The sequence below is a fragment of the Stereum hirsutum genome (assembly GCF_000264905.1).
Source record: "Stereum hirsutum FP-91666 SS1 unplaced genomic scaffold STEHIscaffold_12, whole genome shotgun sequence".
In the NCBI taxonomy this organism is placed as follows: domain Eukaryota; kingdom Fungi; phylum Basidiomycota; class Agaricomycetes; order Russulales; family Stereaceae; genus Stereum; species Stereum hirsutum.
This window is the reverse complement of record NW_006763142.1, coordinates 642,018-660,341: the sequence shown is the minus strand read 5'-3', so window position 1 is coordinate 660,341 and position 18,324 is coordinate 642,018. Positions and strand designations below refer to the sequence as shown.

At 51.5% G+C, this 18,324-nt stretch overlaps 9 protein-coding genes across 9 annotated transcripts; 2 read left to right on the top strand and 7 right to left on the bottom strand.

The window, feature by feature from the left end:
* Positions 1–3,054: 3,054 nt before the first annotated feature.
* On the bottom strand, positions 3,055–5,291 carry STEHIDRAFT_82762 (uncharacterized protein). The gene is made up of 4 exons (XM_007306768.1): positions 5,102–5,291; positions 4,898–4,985; positions 4,069–4,300; positions 3,055–3,713 (listed from the first exon to the last, which is right to left on the bottom strand). The coding sequence occupies exons 1-4, from the start codon at positions 5,154–5,156 to the stop codon at positions 3,546–3,548; spliced, it is 543 nt and encodes a 180-aa protein (XP_007306830.1). The 5' UTR covers positions 5,157–5,291; the 3' UTR covers positions 3,055–3,545.
* Positions 5,292–6,509: 1,218 nt separating this feature from the next.
* Positions 6,510–7,577, bottom strand: STEHIDRAFT_159481 (uncharacterized protein; the record flags this gene model as incomplete). Its single annotated transcript, XM_007306932.1, has 2 exons — positions 6,510–6,542; positions 6,609–7,577. The coding sequence occupies 2 exons, from the start codon at positions 7,575–7,577 to the stop codon at positions 6,510–6,512; spliced, it is 1,002 nt and encodes a 333-aa protein (XP_007306994.1).
* A 553-nt stretch (positions 7,578–8,130) lies between these two features.
* On the bottom strand, positions 8,131–9,213 carry STEHIDRAFT_159480 (uncharacterized protein; the record flags this gene model as incomplete). Its single annotated transcript, XM_007306931.1, has 2 exons — positions 8,131–8,163; positions 8,233–9,213. The coding sequence occupies 2 exons, from the start codon at positions 9,211–9,213 to the stop codon at positions 8,131–8,133; spliced, it is 1,014 nt and encodes a 337-aa protein (XP_007306993.1).
* A 707-nt stretch (positions 9,214–9,920) lies between these two features.
* Positions 9,921–11,150, bottom strand: STEHIDRAFT_123439 (uncharacterized protein). Its single transcript, XM_007306930.1, has 4 exons — positions 10,953–11,150; positions 10,570–10,890; positions 10,249–10,498; positions 9,921–10,167 (listed from the first exon to the last, which is right to left on the bottom strand). Exons 1-4 carry the CDS (start codon positions 11,026–11,028, stop codon positions 9,942–9,944), a joined length of 873 nt encoding a protein of 290 aa, XP_007306992.1. The 5' UTR covers positions 11,029–11,150; the 3' UTR covers positions 9,921–9,941.
* Positions 11,151–11,419: 269 nt separating this feature from the next.
* STEHIDRAFT_170325 (GINS complex Psf1 component) lies at positions 11,420–12,260 on the top strand (the record flags this gene model as incomplete). Its single annotated transcript, XM_007306929.1, has 2 exons — positions 11,420–12,051; positions 12,152–12,260. One exon carries the CDS (start codon positions 11,420–11,422, stop codon positions 12,038–12,040), a length of 621 nt encoding a protein of 206 aa, XP_007306991.1. The 3' UTR covers positions 12,041–12,051; positions 12,152–12,260.
* Positions 12,261–12,729: 469 nt separating this feature from the next.
* Positions 12,730–13,876, top strand: STEHIDRAFT_100880 (uncharacterized protein; the record flags this gene model as incomplete). The annotated part of the gene is made up of 2 exons (XM_007306928.1): positions 12,730–13,689; positions 13,767–13,876. The coding sequence occupies 2 exons, from the start codon at positions 12,730–12,732 to the stop codon at positions 13,785–13,787; spliced, it is 981 nt and encodes a 326-aa protein (XP_007306990.1). The 3' UTR covers positions 13,788–13,876.
* A 717-nt stretch (positions 13,877–14,593) lies between these two features.
* Positions 14,594–15,505, bottom strand: STEHIDRAFT_123438 (uncharacterized protein). The gene is made up of 2 exons (XM_007306927.1): positions 14,839–15,505; positions 14,594–14,767 (listed from the first exon to the last, which is right to left on the bottom strand). The coding sequence occupies exons 1-2, from the start codon at positions 15,457–15,459 to the stop codon at positions 14,747–14,749; spliced, it is 642 nt and encodes a 213-aa protein (XP_007306989.1). The 5' UTR covers positions 15,460–15,505; the 3' UTR covers positions 14,594–14,746.
* Positions 15,499–15,768, bottom strand: STEHIDRAFT_61981 (uncharacterized protein; the record flags this gene model as incomplete). The annotated part of the gene is made up of 1 exon (XM_007306703.1): positions 15,499–15,768. A coding segment is annotated over one exon (270 nt), but the record flags the coding sequence as incomplete, so codon positions are not given.
* Positions 15,769–16,035: 267 nt separating this feature from the next.
* STEHIDRAFT_123436 (uncharacterized protein) lies at positions 16,036–18,261 on the bottom strand. The gene is made up of 8 exons (XM_007306926.1): positions 18,166–18,261; positions 18,057–18,110; positions 17,958–18,002; positions 17,437–17,903; positions 17,209–17,378; positions 16,653–17,148; positions 16,406–16,592; positions 16,036–16,342 (listed from the first exon to the last, which is right to left on the bottom strand). The coding sequence occupies exons 2-8, from the start codon at positions 18,104–18,106 to the stop codon at positions 16,183–16,185; spliced, it is 1,575 nt and encodes a 524-aa protein (XP_007306988.1). The 5' UTR covers positions 18,107–18,110; positions 18,166–18,261; the 3' UTR covers positions 16,036–16,182.
* Positions 18,262–18,324: the final 63 nt, after the last annotated feature.

The window sequence follows — 18,324 nt, the reverse complement described above, 5'->3', positions numbered from 1 at the left end:
TTTGCTGAATGTGGACGACGATGCTGCTATAAAGCGCTTAGTGACGGAACGAGCATTCCTCACGTATCTCAGAAATTGTGGGCATATTCGCTGCTAAACGGTGCGCATAGTTCAGTGTTTGGCCTCGTCTCCATGAGGCTCATCCCTCTTGTTGCTCACAGGGATCGTGGGGCAGGGCAGAATCAACGTGGCCCTCTGGCACCCTCCGACTAAGAGAATAAGCTGAAGGACCTTCCCTGTTGAGACTCTAACATGTAAATTCATGTCGACTGAGACTGGACTGCGACTTGTACGTGAGTGCTATCAGTGCTTGACAGCTGCACATGCACGAATATCTCGAACTCGAAGGTGCGTCAACGGCTCCTCGCTTTTCACTTATTATTATCCTCAATAAGCCAGTGCAAGCCGTGCCCTACACCAGACCATCACTGTGCTGTCATACATCGGTGATCCTTTGTAGAGTTCTGAGCCTCGCGTTGAAGAGTCTGCCGTTCCGCAGAGACCACCCTTGTGCACGATCCAGTACAATGAACTGATGTCGATGATGTCGATGAGCTCGGTGACTCTACGTGGCTTGTTATGAAGCAAGTATGATAGGTCTTCCCCCGGGAATGAGCCGGGGTAGGGCTCCCTATGGTTGTGTCCGACGCTCCAACAGCGCTCATGGTTGATTTCGTCCCAGAAAGTTTTCAAATGAGCCTAGCGGGGACTGTGCCAGAACTCGACAGATGGGTCTGAACAGATCTGAACTTGATCTGGTGTGAACCCTACTAAACGCTTCTGGCAGAAGGTCAGGATGCCTGCTCGTAAGACAGAGCTTGTAGGGCCTGACTCACAGGCAATGCCTCGAGTATCGATCCCACCACACCCTTAGGAAGCGAGCCGCAGACCAAAGCCTTCCGCTATTTGGCCAATGCATAGCACCATCACTTCGAACTCCACACGTCTTACTGTCGAAATTGTGTCCGATCCTCTTCGCAGTTGCCGTCGAGCAGCTGACTCCAACAGCACCACTGCAAACCTACACGGCAACCGAGGTTAGCGTTAGAGAGCAGCATATCTGACAGCCCACGGACAACGGATGATCGCGCAGCCTCAAAGTTAGAGATACACTCAGTACGATCCCTCTACCCAGACACCCGCGGTTTGTGACCAGGCTCGTTAGTTGTACACCCTTCCTATCCGACTTTTCGCCTTTGAAAGGGGATAGAAAGACCTTCACAACGCCCTGTGCCCCTGCCAACCCTCATCGGAACTCATTTTGCAGCCGTGATACGCAACCAACAGCATCTCAGCACCTCTCGCACTCACACTCACACGAGTCATTAAGCAGCAATGCACTGCGAGCGTGCGCCTACTTATATGTCTTGTGGCGTTAACTGCTCGAGGGAGGATGATAGGAGAGTATATGGGCCAGCATCATGGAGGCTCGACATAGCTACCGTGGTGCCAAAGAATAGATTTGGTGAGAGGGTGCCCTAATGCCTGTCCATGAGGATCAGAAAAACATCAGAAAGCGTCGTCCTCGCAGCCTGCATTCATGACTAGCCCATCCCTTAAGGATATATGCATATCTAATAGTGGCTCATAGAAACATGAAGACCACTGAGAAGAGCGGGATTTGACCGATATAAATTATGTGGCGTCCCATACATTGTAGACGTCTGGTTAGAACGAGCTTATCCTGTTCATCTCCACAGACGAGCTTAGATTGAGTTCTCTCCTAAGTCGAAAGAGACCTAGCAATCACCAGCATGTATGCCAAGAAGACAGAACATGTCCATAACCGCAAATAGCTCCCTTACGAGTCGCTTCAACTCGAAGCGCATGCAATCTTAATGGTGTCAAGAACACTGATATCAACCCAACCCGCAGCATATACATCTCCGTCCTGTCATTTCTCGGCCTTTCACAAAGTATCCAAGGTGAAGGAACAATTCTCATTTACGACATTTGTGGAGGGATCAATACACAGCGGGATGAACTGTTTGAAAGACTCAATGGAGACTGGAAGAACTCCACGCGTTGGCCATTGACCATCAACAGCGGGTTCAACCAACCTCCGCGAGGCAATCATAACAGACCGAGTACGACTCTCTGTGAAACAACAGATAAATTCAGCCGTAGGTTGAGCCAGCATGGCCAGAGCACGAGTCCTGGTGTCTTCCCGCGTCTGCCCTCGTGCTTCAGAGCAAGACGCTCACTATCCATTTTTTTTCGGATAGTGCATACAAGCATGACTAGGAAAACGATCCCATGTCCAGCTTCAAAGCGCCTCAAACCGGATCTCAACGCCTCAACATCCTACGAACCGTCGTGAATAGGAGGAGCCTATACGGCCAAAGGAACAACCATATTGACAGACCGACTTCACGACTCAAAGATTACCGTATGTACTACGGCGTGACCTTACCACAGCTCCACAGATGCAAAGCAGCCATGAACCCATATGGCGAGAGACCTGCCCAGTCCAGCCATGTCGAGATTTCGACGCGAACAGACTCTTTGACAGCACTGTCTGGACGTGGGGCTTTTTATTTTTATTTTTGTTTGTTTATCTTTCCCCTTTCACAGTCGCATCGAGCACCGCCGAGAACGCGGCCAAAAGGACGTGCAAAGGCAATGGCGTACCCAGCACAACAATGACTTAGATGCAAACCCAGTGATGAACGCAGAGCCGAGATGATCCGACCAGTCGAGTCGAGTCGAGTCGCGTCGAGTCGCAAGCGAGAACAAACCGGCCAGATGAAACCTAGAGATGAAAAGATCAAGAACCTGAGCCAAAACGGAGAAAACCAAACCGTGAAGCATCTCGTCGAGACAGCGTCGGATACCGAACAGTCGACCGTTGAGTGTTGAAGCATATGGACACAACACGAGCCACTACATCGACGAGATCTCCTCATCTCTGCGGTATGCATCAGCGTGCATGCCGACGAGATTTGGGTTCGTGATGTTTCCGCTGTGGCGTCGCGTCAAGTACACTGGCCTTGTCGAGGATGTGTCGAGTCGAGGATGTGTCGAATCCGAAAACCGAGATGTTGAAGCCCTCACCGCGTCGCCACTACATCAGCGAGATATCACAGGCCTATCTCTCAGCTGTAGTGTCAAACGCATCCATACACTCTACTCGCTCACTACAACCCAAAACACATCAGCTCAAAACCAACCATAACTTCGATTGTCAACTGCATCGAAATAACCTAAATCGGAAACACAGGAGTATAGGAAGTCGACGAAAGGTAAGATCCACAGGACCCAAAGAAAGTGGAAAAAAAGGAGAAGAATCACAGGTATCGGGCCACAAAAGTGAGTACGAACGGTACCGCCGGCATCGCGCACGAAGACCGAACATCGACTGACAAAAAGGGAGAGAGAAGGTTTAAAAGTGATGGTGGGGTATAACGGGAGTAATGATTCAGGATTCGTCGTCGGGTTAAACAAATCGAGGGTAGAAAAGGTTCATCACAAATTTAGAAAATAAAGATGAGAACAAAAGCCGGGGATCGGAAGCGCAGGTGAAGACGGTCCATGGAACCGTGCGCTTAGAGCTCGTCGCAGAAGGGGAGGTCATCGTCGTCCTCGTCGTCGTCGTCGGCAACGGCAGCGGAAGCCGAGGCGGTGGCTGCGGTGGCGGTGGCGGGGATGGACGTGGCGGGGACAGAGCCGGAGGGGGCGGCAGGGACGGCGACGGTGGAGGCCGTGCAGAGAACCTGTGAGAGAGTGGAGAAAATGCGAACGAATTGGTCAGTTAAATTCCGACAGCTACACAACTAGCTGGTGATAGATGGAAGAGGAAAGTCATAAGATAAATGGCGGGAATTCAGACATTCCGTTTGGCCCGCTACAGTCCTTCAAATCCCAGACTGAGATGGGACGGAACATTGACGGAGAACAGCAGCGGAAACGACGGATACGCCAGCTCAAAACCAGGGGAGACGGATGGAGCGGCAAATGTGATGTTTTGGGGCGGATGGGCGAAATATATAGTAGGGATAGACGCCCAACCATATATACCCAGGAAGGGCCACGTCACCCCAGGTCTCAGAAAGGGATCCACGAACTCACCTCGCCAATGTAGATGTTGTCGCAAGCCGTGTCAATCTGGGGGTTGTTCAAGAACAACATGGTAGAGTTGATACCAGCGGCGGTGGTGATATCGTCGCAGGTCTCGTTAGCGGCGACGACGTGCGTAGTGGTGCAGTCTTCGCCGCTGTATCCGAGGCAGATGGACTGGTCGGGAGTCAAGTCGGTGCAGTTGGAGTTGATGATGCCATCGTTGACGACAGAGATCTGGTACCTGTTGTGGAGAGAGGGACGAGAGGTGAGTGAGAGGTAAGAGACGGGGGGAATTGTAAGAAAACGAGGAAGAAAGGGAGGGAAAGACGAGAGGCAAACGCCTTTTGGCGCCTCTTTATCGAGTGGTCGGATTCCTGTCACGGCTGTAACTGCTCACAAGTCCAACAGATGCTGTCACAGGAACGATGCATGCATGCGAGACATGCAAATATGGCGATCTGGGCGCCTGTAGCAGGCCACATACAACAAGTAGGTTCAATGGCAGACCGAATATAACTGGACTGACGCATCCTCTGTATTATGCAAGTAGACAGCTATTAGGCTTGTTCATCACGAATACAAGTGAACCGCTCCCAGGTACAAGGACCTCGAAGTGAGGACAACGATAACATGAGGGCCAGCGCCCCGCTCGCGTGGGCGGATATTATAAGGTGAGCGACCATATGAACTCAGAGCATGTCACTCCGGTCGCATTAAAGGTACGGCTGCGCAAGCTTTTTATAGCGTTTTTGCGCGACCCGTTATAGTCTGCATTCTGAAGCTGACCAGCCTTCGAGATTCCAAATAGGGTAGAAGAAAAAAATATGAAGACACGTACGTAGAGACATTCTGGGCAGCGGAGATGCTGTCGCAGACGTCACCCGCCTGGATGGTGTAGTTGCGAGTGCAGTCGGCGGCGAGCGCGGCTACAAGTTCGGATACATCGTACGCGAATGCGTTCGTATCAAAGCCCCAACCGAAGGAGATAGGTGATAAAACGTCAGTACTTCGCTTTGTAGATCGTAGAACAAGCTGTGCTCACACTGGGCGACGAACGGAAGAGCGACAAGCGCGGCAACGATGGATTGGGTGAACATTGTCGGATGTAATGAGTGTGGGGGTGAAAAGAGAGATGTGTTTGACGACTGTCAAGAGGATTGTGGTGGTAGGAAGAGGAAAAGGAGTCGCAGAGAGCAAGCGAGGGCGTGGAAGATGGGAAGAGAGAAAGATGGAATCGCGGACTGGACCAACCAAGATAAAGCGGGCTGCGCTGCCCTCCACGTGGGCTTGTCATCGTCCAGGGGACCAATCGGGCGCTCATCCGTTCTTCCACCCTCTCTTGGCCTCTTGGTCCTCAGGCTTGTCATTCTCTGTCCGCTTCTGGCATTGTTGGACGAGTTCTTCCAAATGAAGCCCAGCGGGCCCGATTCAGAAAGATTCAGAAGCAGTTTACAAGCTCTTTCAGCGTCTCCGCCGATTTTTGCCTTTTGATCCTCTTGTTTCTTACGTAAGATTAAGCTTCCATAGGCCGTTGCGTGGGTACTGGGCCACACCCGTCTCCGTTTCCACCTGTTGGCGCATACGTTGCGCACAGTGAAACGTTGGAGGGTGATCAATTTGCTGTCGTTGACTTCTACAAGAATTGCGCAGTTTCGAGGGCCTTGGGTCAGTCTTGACACTGCAGAAACTCCAAATGGGTGACGCCGCCGAGAGCAAAGTGGATGTATCGCATGTCGGGAGGTGGCAAGCTTGGATTTCTACTTCAAGATTACCAGCACATGAACATTCTACGAAGAGGTTAGGTCCTCCATACCACTAGTATAACAAAAGTCTGCTTGGGTGGTGCTAGAAGCATCGTGCAACATGCATCTTTCTCTTCCATTGGCGCGAAGGAAGGTCGCCTATTGGCATACGATCTACTGTAGCCTCTCAGCTTTCGTTTCAGGACAGGACGCAGAGCCGACATATCGAAGGAACTACTTATCCACTTCTCCGATAGGCCCAATCGAGTATTGCTCGAGACCACCGTGTATGGTTCCTCCGTCGGACCTGGGTAAGCTTTCATTTGCTCGAGAGGACCCCGCATCGACGGTCAGACTCATCGTGTAAAAATTGCTAGTAGCGAATTCGGATGAACACAAGGAACCCGCATCCCAACCACAACGCGTCTAAGTACCCCAACCCCGCCACACTCAAGCCTATGTGTTCGTACAATCGATGGCAATACTTGTACAAGGAACATAGAGCTCAAATGAAGTATAGAGCGAGCAAGAAGCAAAACCTGGTTCGAAAGCGTCAACGGCCCGTCCTTCGACTGACCAGCCTCCCACATGTAATGATGTAACAGTCGGCCCTGGAGAAACACTGGGTTTCAACCCAACTTCAGCAGAGGAGATAGAAGAGGTAAGTACCCACAAACCTCTTCAGCAACAGGTCTCCGCCTTCCTAAGTTATCCTTCCATCCCATAGTCAGATGGTTTCAGCTGGATAGACGACGTAGTAGTCAGTAGGAAGTACTTATATTGTGTACGAGATATAGGAAGGCTCACCGCTGCAACAGCTTCGTTGATCGCATCGGCAAGACTTTGACGCACCACCGCCATCCAACCAGTCCTGTCTCGCCCACATGAATAGCATGATCCAGAATCCACGATACCCTTGACGACACTCGCGGTTGACGCCGATCCCGCGCATGGCCAATCCTTCAACTCGAAAGCTGCACGAGTGAGGTACTCCCATACGTAGCCAGGTGCGTAAAACACTATAGTCTCGTCTCCACCGGCAGCTGTCACAGATCGTTTTTCTTGACAACGGCTGCACGCATAAATGGTACTCATCATAGAAGATGGGAGGGTGTTCAACCAGTGCTTTGAGAAAGGCATTGCGCTAGCTACTTTGCCAGCATGATGATGAAACGAGAGAAGACGTCGGAATTGCTCAGCGGTGATGAGGGAGAGTAAGGGCGAGGAGCATTTCATGATAGTCGTGTGATGGATCGTAAGGAAGGCTATGGCGGCTTTCGCGACTATTGCCTCTATTTGGAACCGAACGGCAATCGTATATGCAGAGACGGGATCTTCGTCGACACGGTTCAACAACATCTCGCGTGCCCTCCTACGGAACGTATCAATTTCGTATTTCTCTGCAACGGCGAGGACGCGTGCAATTCCTTCCATGCTATCAACGCATGGAACGGAGACCGGATAAAACGAGCGTAAGACATCCTCCAAGGTGCGCGCATCCTCTGAGAGACGAACGATAGGGATACCATCTCTATGATCGTCATCATCGGCCACGGTGGATTGGGAAGAGCTCAGGGATTGTGGCAGGGTGAACATGGATTTGAAGACAGGAGAGGCGAGGGATAGGACGAGTTTGAAGACGCGAAAGTCTACGAGATCACACGAGCGGAGGATGACATCGGCGTCGCGGTCATCGAAAGGAGCAGGGGCATCTTTGACCTCCGTATGCGGGGATGGCGCTGGAGGCACGGATCCGTTGTTCTGCTCTTCCGGCATTATGTGCGCTGTGGGCGGCTAGGTCTTCAAGCAACGATCAATACGAGCGAATGTATCAGCGGAAAGAATCGTACTAGGAAGCTTGGGGAGATGTTGAGGTTTTCGCTAAAGTAACTCCTCGAGGAAGCTCTCAGAGATGGTGGACGATGACAAGAGTAAGTATTCGTGCACGTTCCATAAAGCAACAAACCCTCGGCCACAGAAATACAGGGTTCGGGGCAGAGAAGGATCTGTTCAGTTCTGTGCTATTTTTAGAACGCTCCCACACCACCGCCACTGAATGCTACGAAGTGTCACCTAGGAAGGGCTGGCTGGCCACACATTCTATGTAGTTCATATAGTTAAGAAGGCTAGCTGAAACACATCCGCATGCCATAATATGAAGCATGAGTTTCACCACAAAGAAGCTGAAAGAGTCGAAGCTGAGAACAGCCCATTCTTTGATTGACCAATCTTTATTCAAAGCAACTCTGAAGGAATCGGACGTAATCTCAGCTTCAGCATACGAGAACGGAAAAATAGTACGCACGAAGGCTAGTATTTACACAATATACTAAGACTCGATGCCGAAGTCAGATGGTTTCACCTATCATGCGTTGAGAGCGGAATATCATGAGTACGAGAGATGTTGAGAAGGAGCGAGGGTGCAGCTAACCTCTGCAACTGCAACATTAATCGCATCCATAAGACTCTGGCGCACCAGCACAATCAACCCAGACCTGTTTATCAAGCATAAGCCACACGACCCGACATCCCCAGCACTTTGGAAGACATTTGTGGCTCCTTTTGCGTCTGGCGTTTCCCTCAACGCCCGGGCTACGCGGTCTAAAGTATTCCAAAGGAGGGTCGGGGCATAGAATGGTGGAGGTTGGGCCTGTCCATCGGTGTCGACCGGCGTCCGTTTCTCCTGACACCTGGAGCATTGCAGAGCCCTACTCATAATTAGAGGTGGCAGGGTACTCAACCAATGTCTGGAGAGTGGCACTCCGCTAGCGACCTCGCCACAACGATAATGATATAATAGCAGATGCCGGAACTGATCTGCTGTGATAAGAGAGAGTAAAGGCGACGTCACGGTCTCAGAAGGATATTGAAGGATGGCTTTGTGGCTTAGCACGAGCGAAGCTACAGCGGCACGCGTGCAAACATCCTTGAACTTGAATCGGCGGGCGATCGCGTACCTCAAGAAGGGGCGAGATTCAAGACCGTTCAGAAGCATTTCGCGTGCAGTCACACGAAACACCTCCATCTCGTACTTCTCTGCGACAGTGAGGACGCGTACAATATCTTCCAAACAGTCGATGTGAGGGCTAGTACCTGGATAACAAGCGCGCAGCACGCTCTCCAAGGTGGTTGCATCCTCCGAGAGACGAACGACAGGGATCCCGTCTCTATGATCGTCATCGTCGGCCACGATGGTGCGAGCAGAGCTCGGGGATTGTGGCAGGGTGAACATGGATTTGAAGACAGGAGAGGCGAAGGATAGGACGACTTTGAAGACGCGAAAGTCTACGAGATCGCACGAGCGAAGGATGACGTCGGCGTCACGGTCGTCGAAAGGCGCGGGTGCGTCTTTGATTTCCGTAGGAGAGCTCTGCATCTCTGGAGCGTGGTCGTCGTTTTGTCCCTGCGGCATGACAAGCGGGAGGGGAGGCTATAACAAGCGATATGATGCTAAGGCCGGGGGTGCTTTGTATCTATCATGGTACGATGATCAGGATATTTCATCCAATGATATTAACGCAAGCAAGAAGTTATGAGAAAAATGACTAAACCGTGAGGTCTCTTCCAAGTGCGCTACCTTCAAACGAGATGATGGTTGGGGGTCAGCGCTGTCAATCGATGAACGACGGTGACGGTCAGTACGAACATAAGATTACCGATAGAAGGAAACTCGTACCGAAGAACTTGAACAGCAATTAGAAATCTTGGAGATGGGTATTCTTCACTGACTCTGGTAGCTATCAAGCTGGAAAGACAGATAGAAGGAGAGGAGAGGAGAGGTCCTGGCTGCCCTCGCCAAGCCCTCGCCACTTAAATACATCCGTGAGAGATCGTTGAACTATGTTGGGACTCTCGCGTTATTTTTAGAATCACTGAGCCACCGAGCAGGGCCACATTCGTGCCCTTCGCCACTGGGTGCCGAGACCTGTTTGAGACGGTCCTTGAGCAAACAGCACTCGATTTCTAGCTATTGTTCGCAGGAACACAATTTCTTGTGACTAGTGAGTTTGAGCGTGGCAAACAAATACAGTCAGGCGTTCAGACATGCGACCAACCGCAGCTCGTACCTAGACATGGGTACAAGATGGCTTCTGTTCGTACCGCACTGAAGAGGGGAAGAAGACAAGAGACACCAACCTCTCATCGCCAAGATTCATCGCTCTGGGTGATCACTCTGTCTTTGTGGCCCAGTCTATACTCGCCACCATGACAACCCGTTGGCGACGGAGTCGCGCCAGGCCCCCTCAGCTTTCCTAAGGCAAGCCTCATGAAGTCAAAGACTCCTGCATGAGGTGCGGGCTGGATAGAGTTCACGATGTGTTCGTAGATGAGACCGGTGTTGGGTGAGAAGTTGTATGTTGAATTACTGCAAAAACCAACCGTTCCGAGAGTCAGATATCGGGAGCCAGAGTTAAACGGCAATGAGAGCAAAGTAAGATGGACATACACCTCCCACTCCGCCGGACTACCACTGACCCTTGCCCTCCCCGTCACAGCGAGTCGCACAAGCAATGACTTCTCGCGCTTCCGATTCAGCTTCTGCGATCCGGGCCGAGGACTCGGGGACGGAACGGATGACGAATTGAAGGGACTAGACGAGGAGACAGAGAATTTGCGAATGTCGACGGTGAGATCGGTATAAAGAGCATTGAGAGTGTGTCGGACAACCGAGGATGATGCAAGGTAGAGTGGGAGGCCTGCACGTCAACCAACCACAAATGGAACCATGGGTGAATGAAGTATAAGACTCGATCCCGAGGAGACTCACCCTCGACTTTGAGCGTTTCTGGAAAAGGCGGCGGGAGTTTATCAGGAGGAGAGTATACGAGTTTGACTTTGGGGCTGTAGATGGGCTCCAGGTCGTGTTCCTCGTTATGTTCGTCGATGGGTATGTCTTCTGCGGAAGGCAGACTGTCCTTCGTTTTGTCCGTGCCAATTAGATGCGGAAAACTGGGGATGGTCTTAGACAGAATGGATAAGGAAGATTCGGGCGAACTTGATGCGTTGTCATCTTCGTTGGATATACGAGTTACGAGGCCGATGGAGAAGAAGTCGGGCAGAGTATTTTGGATGATGTGTATCGCACGACCTGGTTCCATGAGCTTGAGACCCTGCATCACATCTTGCATGATATATCCAAGCAGGACCAACCAGTTTGTACCTCCCAGTCCTGGTCCGACATGTCCCCTGGAGGTTGCTTTCGAGATGGGCCGCCGTTCGATGCCATGAGCAGTGCCGGGGATGGGGAAGACTCGGAATACACAGTATTTGTTGTTTCATGATGAAAGCTGATTTTTCTTCGTAAACAGGGATGATTTACCCCAGAAATTTCTGAGGCAGATACAAGACGGCGAATTTGAGATATACGCCTGGGACGCAGAGGCGAAGAGAACATGTTGTTTTGGCGAGAGACAGGAGATGCGCGTCATCCCGGCGCGTTAGATTTTGGTCGCGCTCACGTGAGGGGAACACGACTTTCCCGCGGAATCTAACTTTTCTCTCCAAAGTCCATCATCTCATATAAGTCGCAGCTATCTTGTAAGTTCCTTTCTTTAAAAACGTGTCTTGACCGCATCAAACATTCTTTACCAGATATTAGGCTTCGCATCGAGGTGGAGATGAGTAGCAGCGAAACGCGTCAGTTTGGGGACCTCGCAACCCAGCTTGTCCTCGAGTCGCGTCGTTCAACCGCGACAGACACCCTTTTCAAATACAATGATCCTCTAGTCCGTTCAATCGTCCGGGAACAGCGCGATCTTGAAAAAATCGCGGACGAAAAACTTCCCGATCCGGGCTACGAAGGTTCCATCAATGGAATCTCTCCCACTGCCCTCATCTATGTGACCGCCATAAACCGCAACAAACGATGTCTTCTGGCATACCATACGCACCGAATGGATCGTCTTCGAGACATGTATTGGGCGTGTGGAGGTGCGCTGCCCCATCTTCTGGGAAACGCGGAGTTGAGGGCGAAGATGAGTCCGAGCGAGGTAGACTTCTTGAGGGAGTACAATGCGAGCATCATGGAGTATAGAAGTGACTTTTCGAATGAGCTGGACATCACGGCTGGCATCGAGGTTCCACCGAAAGATTTGCATGCGCTGGTGAGGGTTGTAAAGGATTGTGGCGTCATCCAAACGGAGTTGGGGACCATTGACTTCAAGAAAGGGCAGAGGTTCATGGTGAGGCGATCAGATATCGAGCATCTCATCGTGCAAGGGTATCTTGAAGAGTTGTAGCCTTTCATCCTGTGAGTGGCAGTCGATCTGACTGAATTTGTTCGACGCTGACGACAACAATTCCATGGTCCCCCGCGGTCTTCATAAAATGAACTTTCCGATCCTAATCAGTTGGTTTCGCCAGTTTCTATCTCTCCATAGCGGGGATTCTCTTGTATGTCCGTGTCAGTTCTTGTCTCTAGGATGTATACTATGCTCTGTATCGTTGTTTTCAGAGCCCCCCAGATTTAGCAGCAGTCTCGCCACTCGCAGGCGTAAGCGTCTATTCTAAGTAAAGACAGAAGATCTAGTATTGCCTCTGCTCTGTGGGCATCTCATCAGCTGCCATCGAGCCTCCCCCTTACCTTGAGGCAGAGTCTTCGCACGTAGATATGGTGGCGGTATCGTTCTCGATCTTTAGAATACTTAAAACTGACGATGACCCGTATTAACGATCGAACGACTACTCCTCATCCTTATCTACTCTGCTTCGCCTCTGGTGAGGAATTCACTACCATTGCACGCCCGCTGAGCTGACTGTACCCTCAATTTCTAGGAGCATTCAACTTCGTATCATCTAGATCAAAACCTCTGTTAACTTGTATTCTGTGAGTCCTCGTACTATCGTTCGTACCCATACCCTTCGCAAGCGTTATTCGTCTGATCGTTCATCTCTGTACGATCTGTCCGGCCCATAAGCAGAAGGCGACATGCCTAGCATCTCTACCGACCCTAAGGACGCAAACTTTCCTTTTGACAACCACGACGCGGATATCATCCTCCATACCAGCGATTTCGTGGATTTCTACGTCTACAAAATCATCCTTGCCCACGCTTCCCCATTCTTCCGTACCATGTTCAGTCTCCCCGGGCCTCAGACGCCCACCGTCTTCGAATCGGGCATCAAAGAAGTCGACGATGATCCACCCGCCGAACAGAGATTCGGCATACCCATCATTCTTCTTACAGAGGACTCCGAGACGTTGGAGGCGTTGTTGAGGGCTGTTTATCCGGGGCTTCAGCCGAAGATCGACGACCTCGACGATGTTGCCCGTCTGCTACAGGTCTCCGAGAAATACGAGATCGAGGCGTTTCATCCGATGGCGCGCTTCATACTCAAGGAACAAGTGGAGGAACACCCCATCCACGCATACTCCATTGCCTGTCGCTTCGGATTCAACGACGTCGCCAGCTGCGCAGCCAAGGCATCTCTCCACGTCAGATACACCGACATCGTCACCTCTCGTGCTGGCCCTGTCTCTTTTATGACTGTGCCACAGCATCAACGCCTCCTGGAGTACCATCACAGGTGTGGCGAGGCGGCGAGTCGGGTGGCGTCGTCTTACCAGTGGGTGCAGGATTGTCGGGAGAAGTTCAACAGGTTCTGGATTGGTCACACCGGCGGATGCCAGGAGAGACACAAGTTCTATTCGTCCGCCCAGGCAGGGGCGCAGCCATCCCAGACGGTGGAGGCGCCGGCGTATGTATGGGACTATCTGGCGAGGGCGGAGCGTGCGTTGAAGGAGTGGCCGAGTGCGTCGGTGGTGACCAGCAGGGACTTCATATTTGCTGCACATGAGACCTGCAACCAGTGCATCACGGACAGAAGGGCATGCATGGGGATGTTGAGTCAATCGCTGGCTGAAGCGGTCGACCTTGCTCTCAATCAGGTATGTCGCTTTTTTTTTTATGAGATGCGCGGGGTCGAACTGACTATGATTCTCGAAACCTTGATGGGCTTTGACAGGTGCCGCATTTCATGGCCTGACGCATAATTGTCTGTTGAATCTCTTCTTCCGTTGTTTTCTTTCTCCAGCGACCTCATTTTCTTGTTGTAACCTTCATGACACTTACGACGATATTGGGCTTGAAATGTACATATCCAGACTTTCACGAGACACTCCGGTTTCCGATGATGCGAGTGACTACTGCAGGTTATTGTCAGACGATATCGGTGATGTGATAAGCTTTCACCAGGGTTAACCATTCACCGACTTGGGGTTTATCGTGTCCGTCCCATGAGGCAGAGCTCGCGCCTGCTCCCCCAAATTCTTGTGGCGTCAAAAGCCGTATAGTCCATATGGCATCAAGTTGTCCTCTTAAGTCTCTTGGTTTCCTTCGTCTGTAATACCGCCTTAACTGCGCCCGTCGGTGTCGGTGTCGTGGTATGTGCATGTATCTGAAGATGTCTCTGCTTTCAGGGTCCACCGTCTAATTGTCCCTGGCTCGTCCGACGTAAGATCAAAGAAATCGGTCGAGGTTACCGACTCGCCGAAGTCTTTCGATAACGAGACCACAGACACCGTCCTTCTCCCCAGCGATCACGTCAATTTGTGAGTTCTTAATGCCATCCTGCCCGTTACATCCGAGTCTCGTCATCTCCGTCAAGAAAACTCCAGGGGTGTTTCGCATGCTAGTGCTCCTACTATGCCAGTGTTATTGTATGATGCTGGTCGCTGTTGAACATGCCATTTGGATACGTTGTTAGTCTCACAGTGTGGGAGCATGTGTGTGGCGCAAGAGAACAACTGAGTTTTCGTCCTTACGGTCGGTACAATGAAATGATTCAGTCGAACGAATGAATTACGAAATCAGGAAAAATTCCCGCAGGAAAAGCTTGTACATGGTGAGACATACAGTGACCTGGTCATACAGCCTTACGTGCCCCAGAGAAGAGAAAAAAAATCTCGACAGCGGCGTGAATGTCACCGCAAGTTACAAACAAGTTCAGACCCGAGGAGTAGGCACCTGTTGATAGGACCAGTCAGTACTTTGTGGTGCACTGTGGGGATGAAGGAATGAAGAACGCAGAACGGCACCTCGCGGGTCACTCGATCAATCTCGTTTGCAAGTGCGCGCGAGAAGAGGACCAGCCCAGATATCGAGCGTGGGTGTCCACTGTGCGCGCACGGTGCGGTCACTGGGATGGACAGCCTTGATGGCTCGAGAGCGGCGTCTCCACACGGTTCCACTGATACAGCGCTTCGCACGCTGGTAAGGTATTCCCATAACCACGAGGGTGCGTACCACTGGCCACCGAGCGCAGTATTCCAGCAGTAAAAGCAGTGGCTGGAAGACAAATCGTTCCTCACGGTGTTGGTGAGATAAGAAAACCAATCAGTTCGAGAGCAGGCTTCAGCGGAAGCGGCTCCGCAATCACGGTGATACTGCTGTAAATTATAGTATTGCATGCCTGTGATACCGTGAAGCTCGTCCGTGCGTCTATTGACGCTTGAGGACTGCTTTAAGGTGGCTCGAGCTGCGATGTCCGCGATGTTCTGCATGTGAAGACGGCAGGCTGTGGCATACACAGCAAGAGGATTGACTTTGACGGCATCTGCGATCATGGCTTCATCGATGTCATCGAAGATAGGCATTTCGTATTTGTGTGCAGCCTGTAAAGAGGACTGAAGAATCTTCAGGTCGGTGATTCTCCCCATGGATCGGGGGTAACATGCGAGAAGGATGATGGTGAGCGTAGATGAATCCTCTGGCACAGGGACGACGCGTAGTCCGTGTCTAGTTTCGTCATCTTGGATTTCGTCGGCTTCGGGGCGCTGAGGCAGAGAAAACATGGCCTGGAAGAAGGGGGAGGCGATGGAGAGAATGGTTTTATAGACTCGAAAATCGACGAGATCGCCCGTGCGGAGGATGATGTCGGCGTTTGTGTCATCGAATGGTTGTGGTGCATCCCTGATTTCGGGCGCTAGTGACTGTGACGGATCATGGAAGGTATCAATGTTGTCCATGGCTAGATTTCGCGGTCAGATAGTAATGAGGGGATGGTGATGCAGTACTCACCCGGTGCAAGGTGTGAACGCGCTGAAGAATGAGCCTGAGAACTGCGCCACCGTCATATAGACGATCGATGGAGCAAATAGACGCACATAGGGGTAAATATCGTCACGAGGCAAAGCGATGTCGGTAAGCACAACATTGCCGAATGGATCAGAAAAGACTTAGATTGGGCAACTGCACATCTTTACGCCACGCAAGCGACTCATGCGACTAAACTATGAGGAGCAGCAAGAAAACATTGTTCACGACAACCGCTCATGATAATATACATGCACAACTGCACATTCCTCTAATACTCCACGTGCTTCAATGGCGAGCCCAAGACTTCATGCTTCTGAAGCCGGTCGTGCTCAGGTGAAGCGTGCTCAAGGACCCACAACGCCCGTCCATGAGTCGACCAAGTCCGCAACACAGTACCCATTAATCGGCACATATTGTTTTGTGATCATCTTGATAGCCTCCTGAGCGACAAGACCACCCACGAAGGCCGCGGTGTTCGGGACGTCTGCGGTGGGGGTTCGAGCGCTAGTAAACCAAACAAAATCGATTAAACAGGATTATACCGAAAGGAAGGAGAAGACCACTGACAGTTCGCCAAGAGCATTGCCGAGCTCGTCTTCCGGTAATGAGACCTGGGGACCGACGATGTCTTTGATCTGCTCCTGGAGCATTGCAGCGGTCGGTGGAGCGTCGGGGTGAAGGGCTTTAAGGGTGTCGAGAGCGTAGAAAGCGAGGTGGGTGACGGTCTCTTTAGGATACGTCGAGAGCGCGTTGGCTAGATGGCTGGAAGCATTAGTAAAGCGTGATACCGAACAACTGCGGGATGCTGACGTACCGATTGCCTCCCGGTCGCTATCAAATTCTCCCCACCGTCTCCCGTGCAGAACCCTCAGCCCGTGAGCATTCTTTACGAATACATCCACCAACTCATCCTCGACCGGGATCTGCACCAAGCCCCTGAGCACACCCCTTTCATGCTCTGCACGCGCCTTGTACAATCGCTGCAGATGCACGTAGTTCTCTGTGTCAGATTTCATGTCCGGGAGTGTGCTGGACAGCGGAAGTACATGGGGTGGCTGGGCGGCGAATTGTTTGAGCGCAGAGAGGAGGTGATAAAAGATTGGGGAAGACGGGGTGAGGTTGTCGAGATTGAGCTTGGGGGAGGTGAGGATGGACTGGATCTCGGAGGGCACACCGGTGGACGTCCAGGCGCGGTAGGCCTGAGCCTCTGCTTCGTCGAAGTTTTCTTCGTCCGATTTGACCTTCATCGCGAGGATGGACTGTTTGAACGCTTTCTTCTCTTCGTATGTCTGTGGCGGCTTGCCGTCGTGCTGTAGGGCCCATTGATAAATATCGCGGAGACGTAAGCTGATAAGTGAATTAGAGCTCACCACCTTCTTCCACTTGTCCATTGCGTGGACGAGAATAATGACGTAGGGGATGTGACCGTGCTCAGTCGGATCCATATTGTCAAAATCAATGGATGTCGCGTGCTCCAGTAGTGCAGGGAAAGGTTTGTCTATACGAAGCGATGGCGTTGTTTCTGAGTGGCTCTCGATCACTGAATTTTAGGAACGTTAGTTCGTACGTCCGTGTCCAAGGATGCGAGAAACACGCACCGTCATGCTCATGGTACTGGATGTAGAACTCAGTCAAGAATCCAGCCGTCCTCACCACGATCAACGATGGGTGTGCCTGACTCGACCACAATAACTTCGACAAGTCCTCTAGCAAGTCCCTCCGAATGTTGTGCGCGATGATCAACGAGAACGACGTGAAGTAGTCCGGGTCTTTCTTCAGCAACTCCTCGAAATCCGCGGTATTAGCCTCCCCCTCCACACCATCGTTCAACTCGCCCAGCAACCGCACAGCTTCCTCTGCCCGTGACTTGCCGACACTGTCATGGCCTTCGAGGAAGAAGTTATTGCCTGCGTCTTCCGGGGTGACGGTCTGGTGGTCAAGGATGGTGAAGTGGCCGATACCGGGTAGAACAAGGTTCTTGAGTATGGATGTTGAAGTGGCGGATGCAGAGAGAACGAGGATGCGTGATGATTCGAGGGCAGCCTGACCGGTTGCAGCCCATAGACTTTCGAGGGATGAGAATGTGTGGCGTAAAGACACGGCCACAAGGCGCGCTCACCGAAGTTGACGGTCGTATCGACGCGTCTTGTTGTCTGGCTGCGCCCTAAGAAATATTCAACATGAGAGTTTAACGGTTATCTGGGGCGTTACTACGCACTGCACGTTCGTGGTGGCCGTCTCTATGTCTTGAGACTCGCCTGGGGCCATCGTTCTTCATTTACCGCGTTAGCTTTCACATGTTGTCAGACCATTCACAATTATCTCACTGTTTCTGAGCTACTCAAGTAGGTCGATTGGGATCGTTAATGACTCGTGCGAACAACGGCCAGCCAAAGTTGTAGAAGCAGGATGTGAAGGCGGCGGTGGTGGTGGTGGTGGTGGAAGAAAGCAAATCGTACAGTAATCAGATGGCAGGGCACTAGTAA

Excerpts from the sequence above, each read along its gene's own strand:
- STEHIDRAFT_82762 (XM_007306768.1), bottom strand. The coding sequence starts at position 5,156 with ATGTTCACCCAATCCATCGTTGCCGCGCTTGTCGCTCTTCCGTTCGTC. Across the intron at positions 4,986-5,101 it reads TCTTCCGTTCGTCGCCCAGT|CCGCGCTCGCCGCCGACTGC; the intron begins GTGAGCACAGCT and ends CCGAACTTGTAG. Across the intron at positions 4,301-4,897 it reads GCTGCCCAGAATGTCTCTAC|GTACCAGATCTCTGTCGTCA; the intron begins GTACGTGTCTTC and ends TCTCCACAACAG.
- STEHIDRAFT_123439 (XM_007306930.1), bottom strand. The coding sequence starts at position 11,028 with ATGGCATCGAACGGCGGCCCATCTCGAAAGCAACCTCCAGGGGACATG. Across the intron at positions 10,891-10,952 it reads GGACTGGGAGGTACAAACTG|GTCGTGCGATACACATCATC; the intron begins GTTGGTCCTGCT and ends TCATGGAACCAG. Across the intron at positions 10,168-10,248 it reads AGTCCGGCGGAGTGGGAGGT|TAATTCAACATACAACTTCT; the intron begins GTATGTCCATCT and ends TGGTTTTTGCAG.
- STEHIDRAFT_123438 (XM_007306927.1), bottom strand. The coding sequence starts at position 15,459 with ATGGGGAGAATCACCGACCTGAAGATTCTTCAGTCCTCTTTACAGGCT. Across the intron at positions 14,768-14,838 it reads TTGATCGAGTGACCCGCGAG|GTGCCTACTCCTCGGGTCTG; the intron begins GTGCCGTTCTGC and ends TCCTATCAACAG.
- STEHIDRAFT_123436 (XM_007306926.1), bottom strand. The coding sequence starts at position 18,106 with ATGGCCCCAGGCGAGTCTCAAGACATAGAGACGGCCACCACGAACGTG. Across the intron at positions 18,003-18,056 it reads ACGGCCACCACGAACGTGCA|GGCGCAGCCAGACAACAAGA; the intron begins GTGCGTAGTAAC and ends AATATTTCTTAG. Across the intron at positions 16,343-16,405 it reads GGCAATGCTCTTGGCGAACT|CGCTCGAACCCCCACCGCAG; the intron begins GTCAGTGGTCTT and ends TTGGTTTACTAG.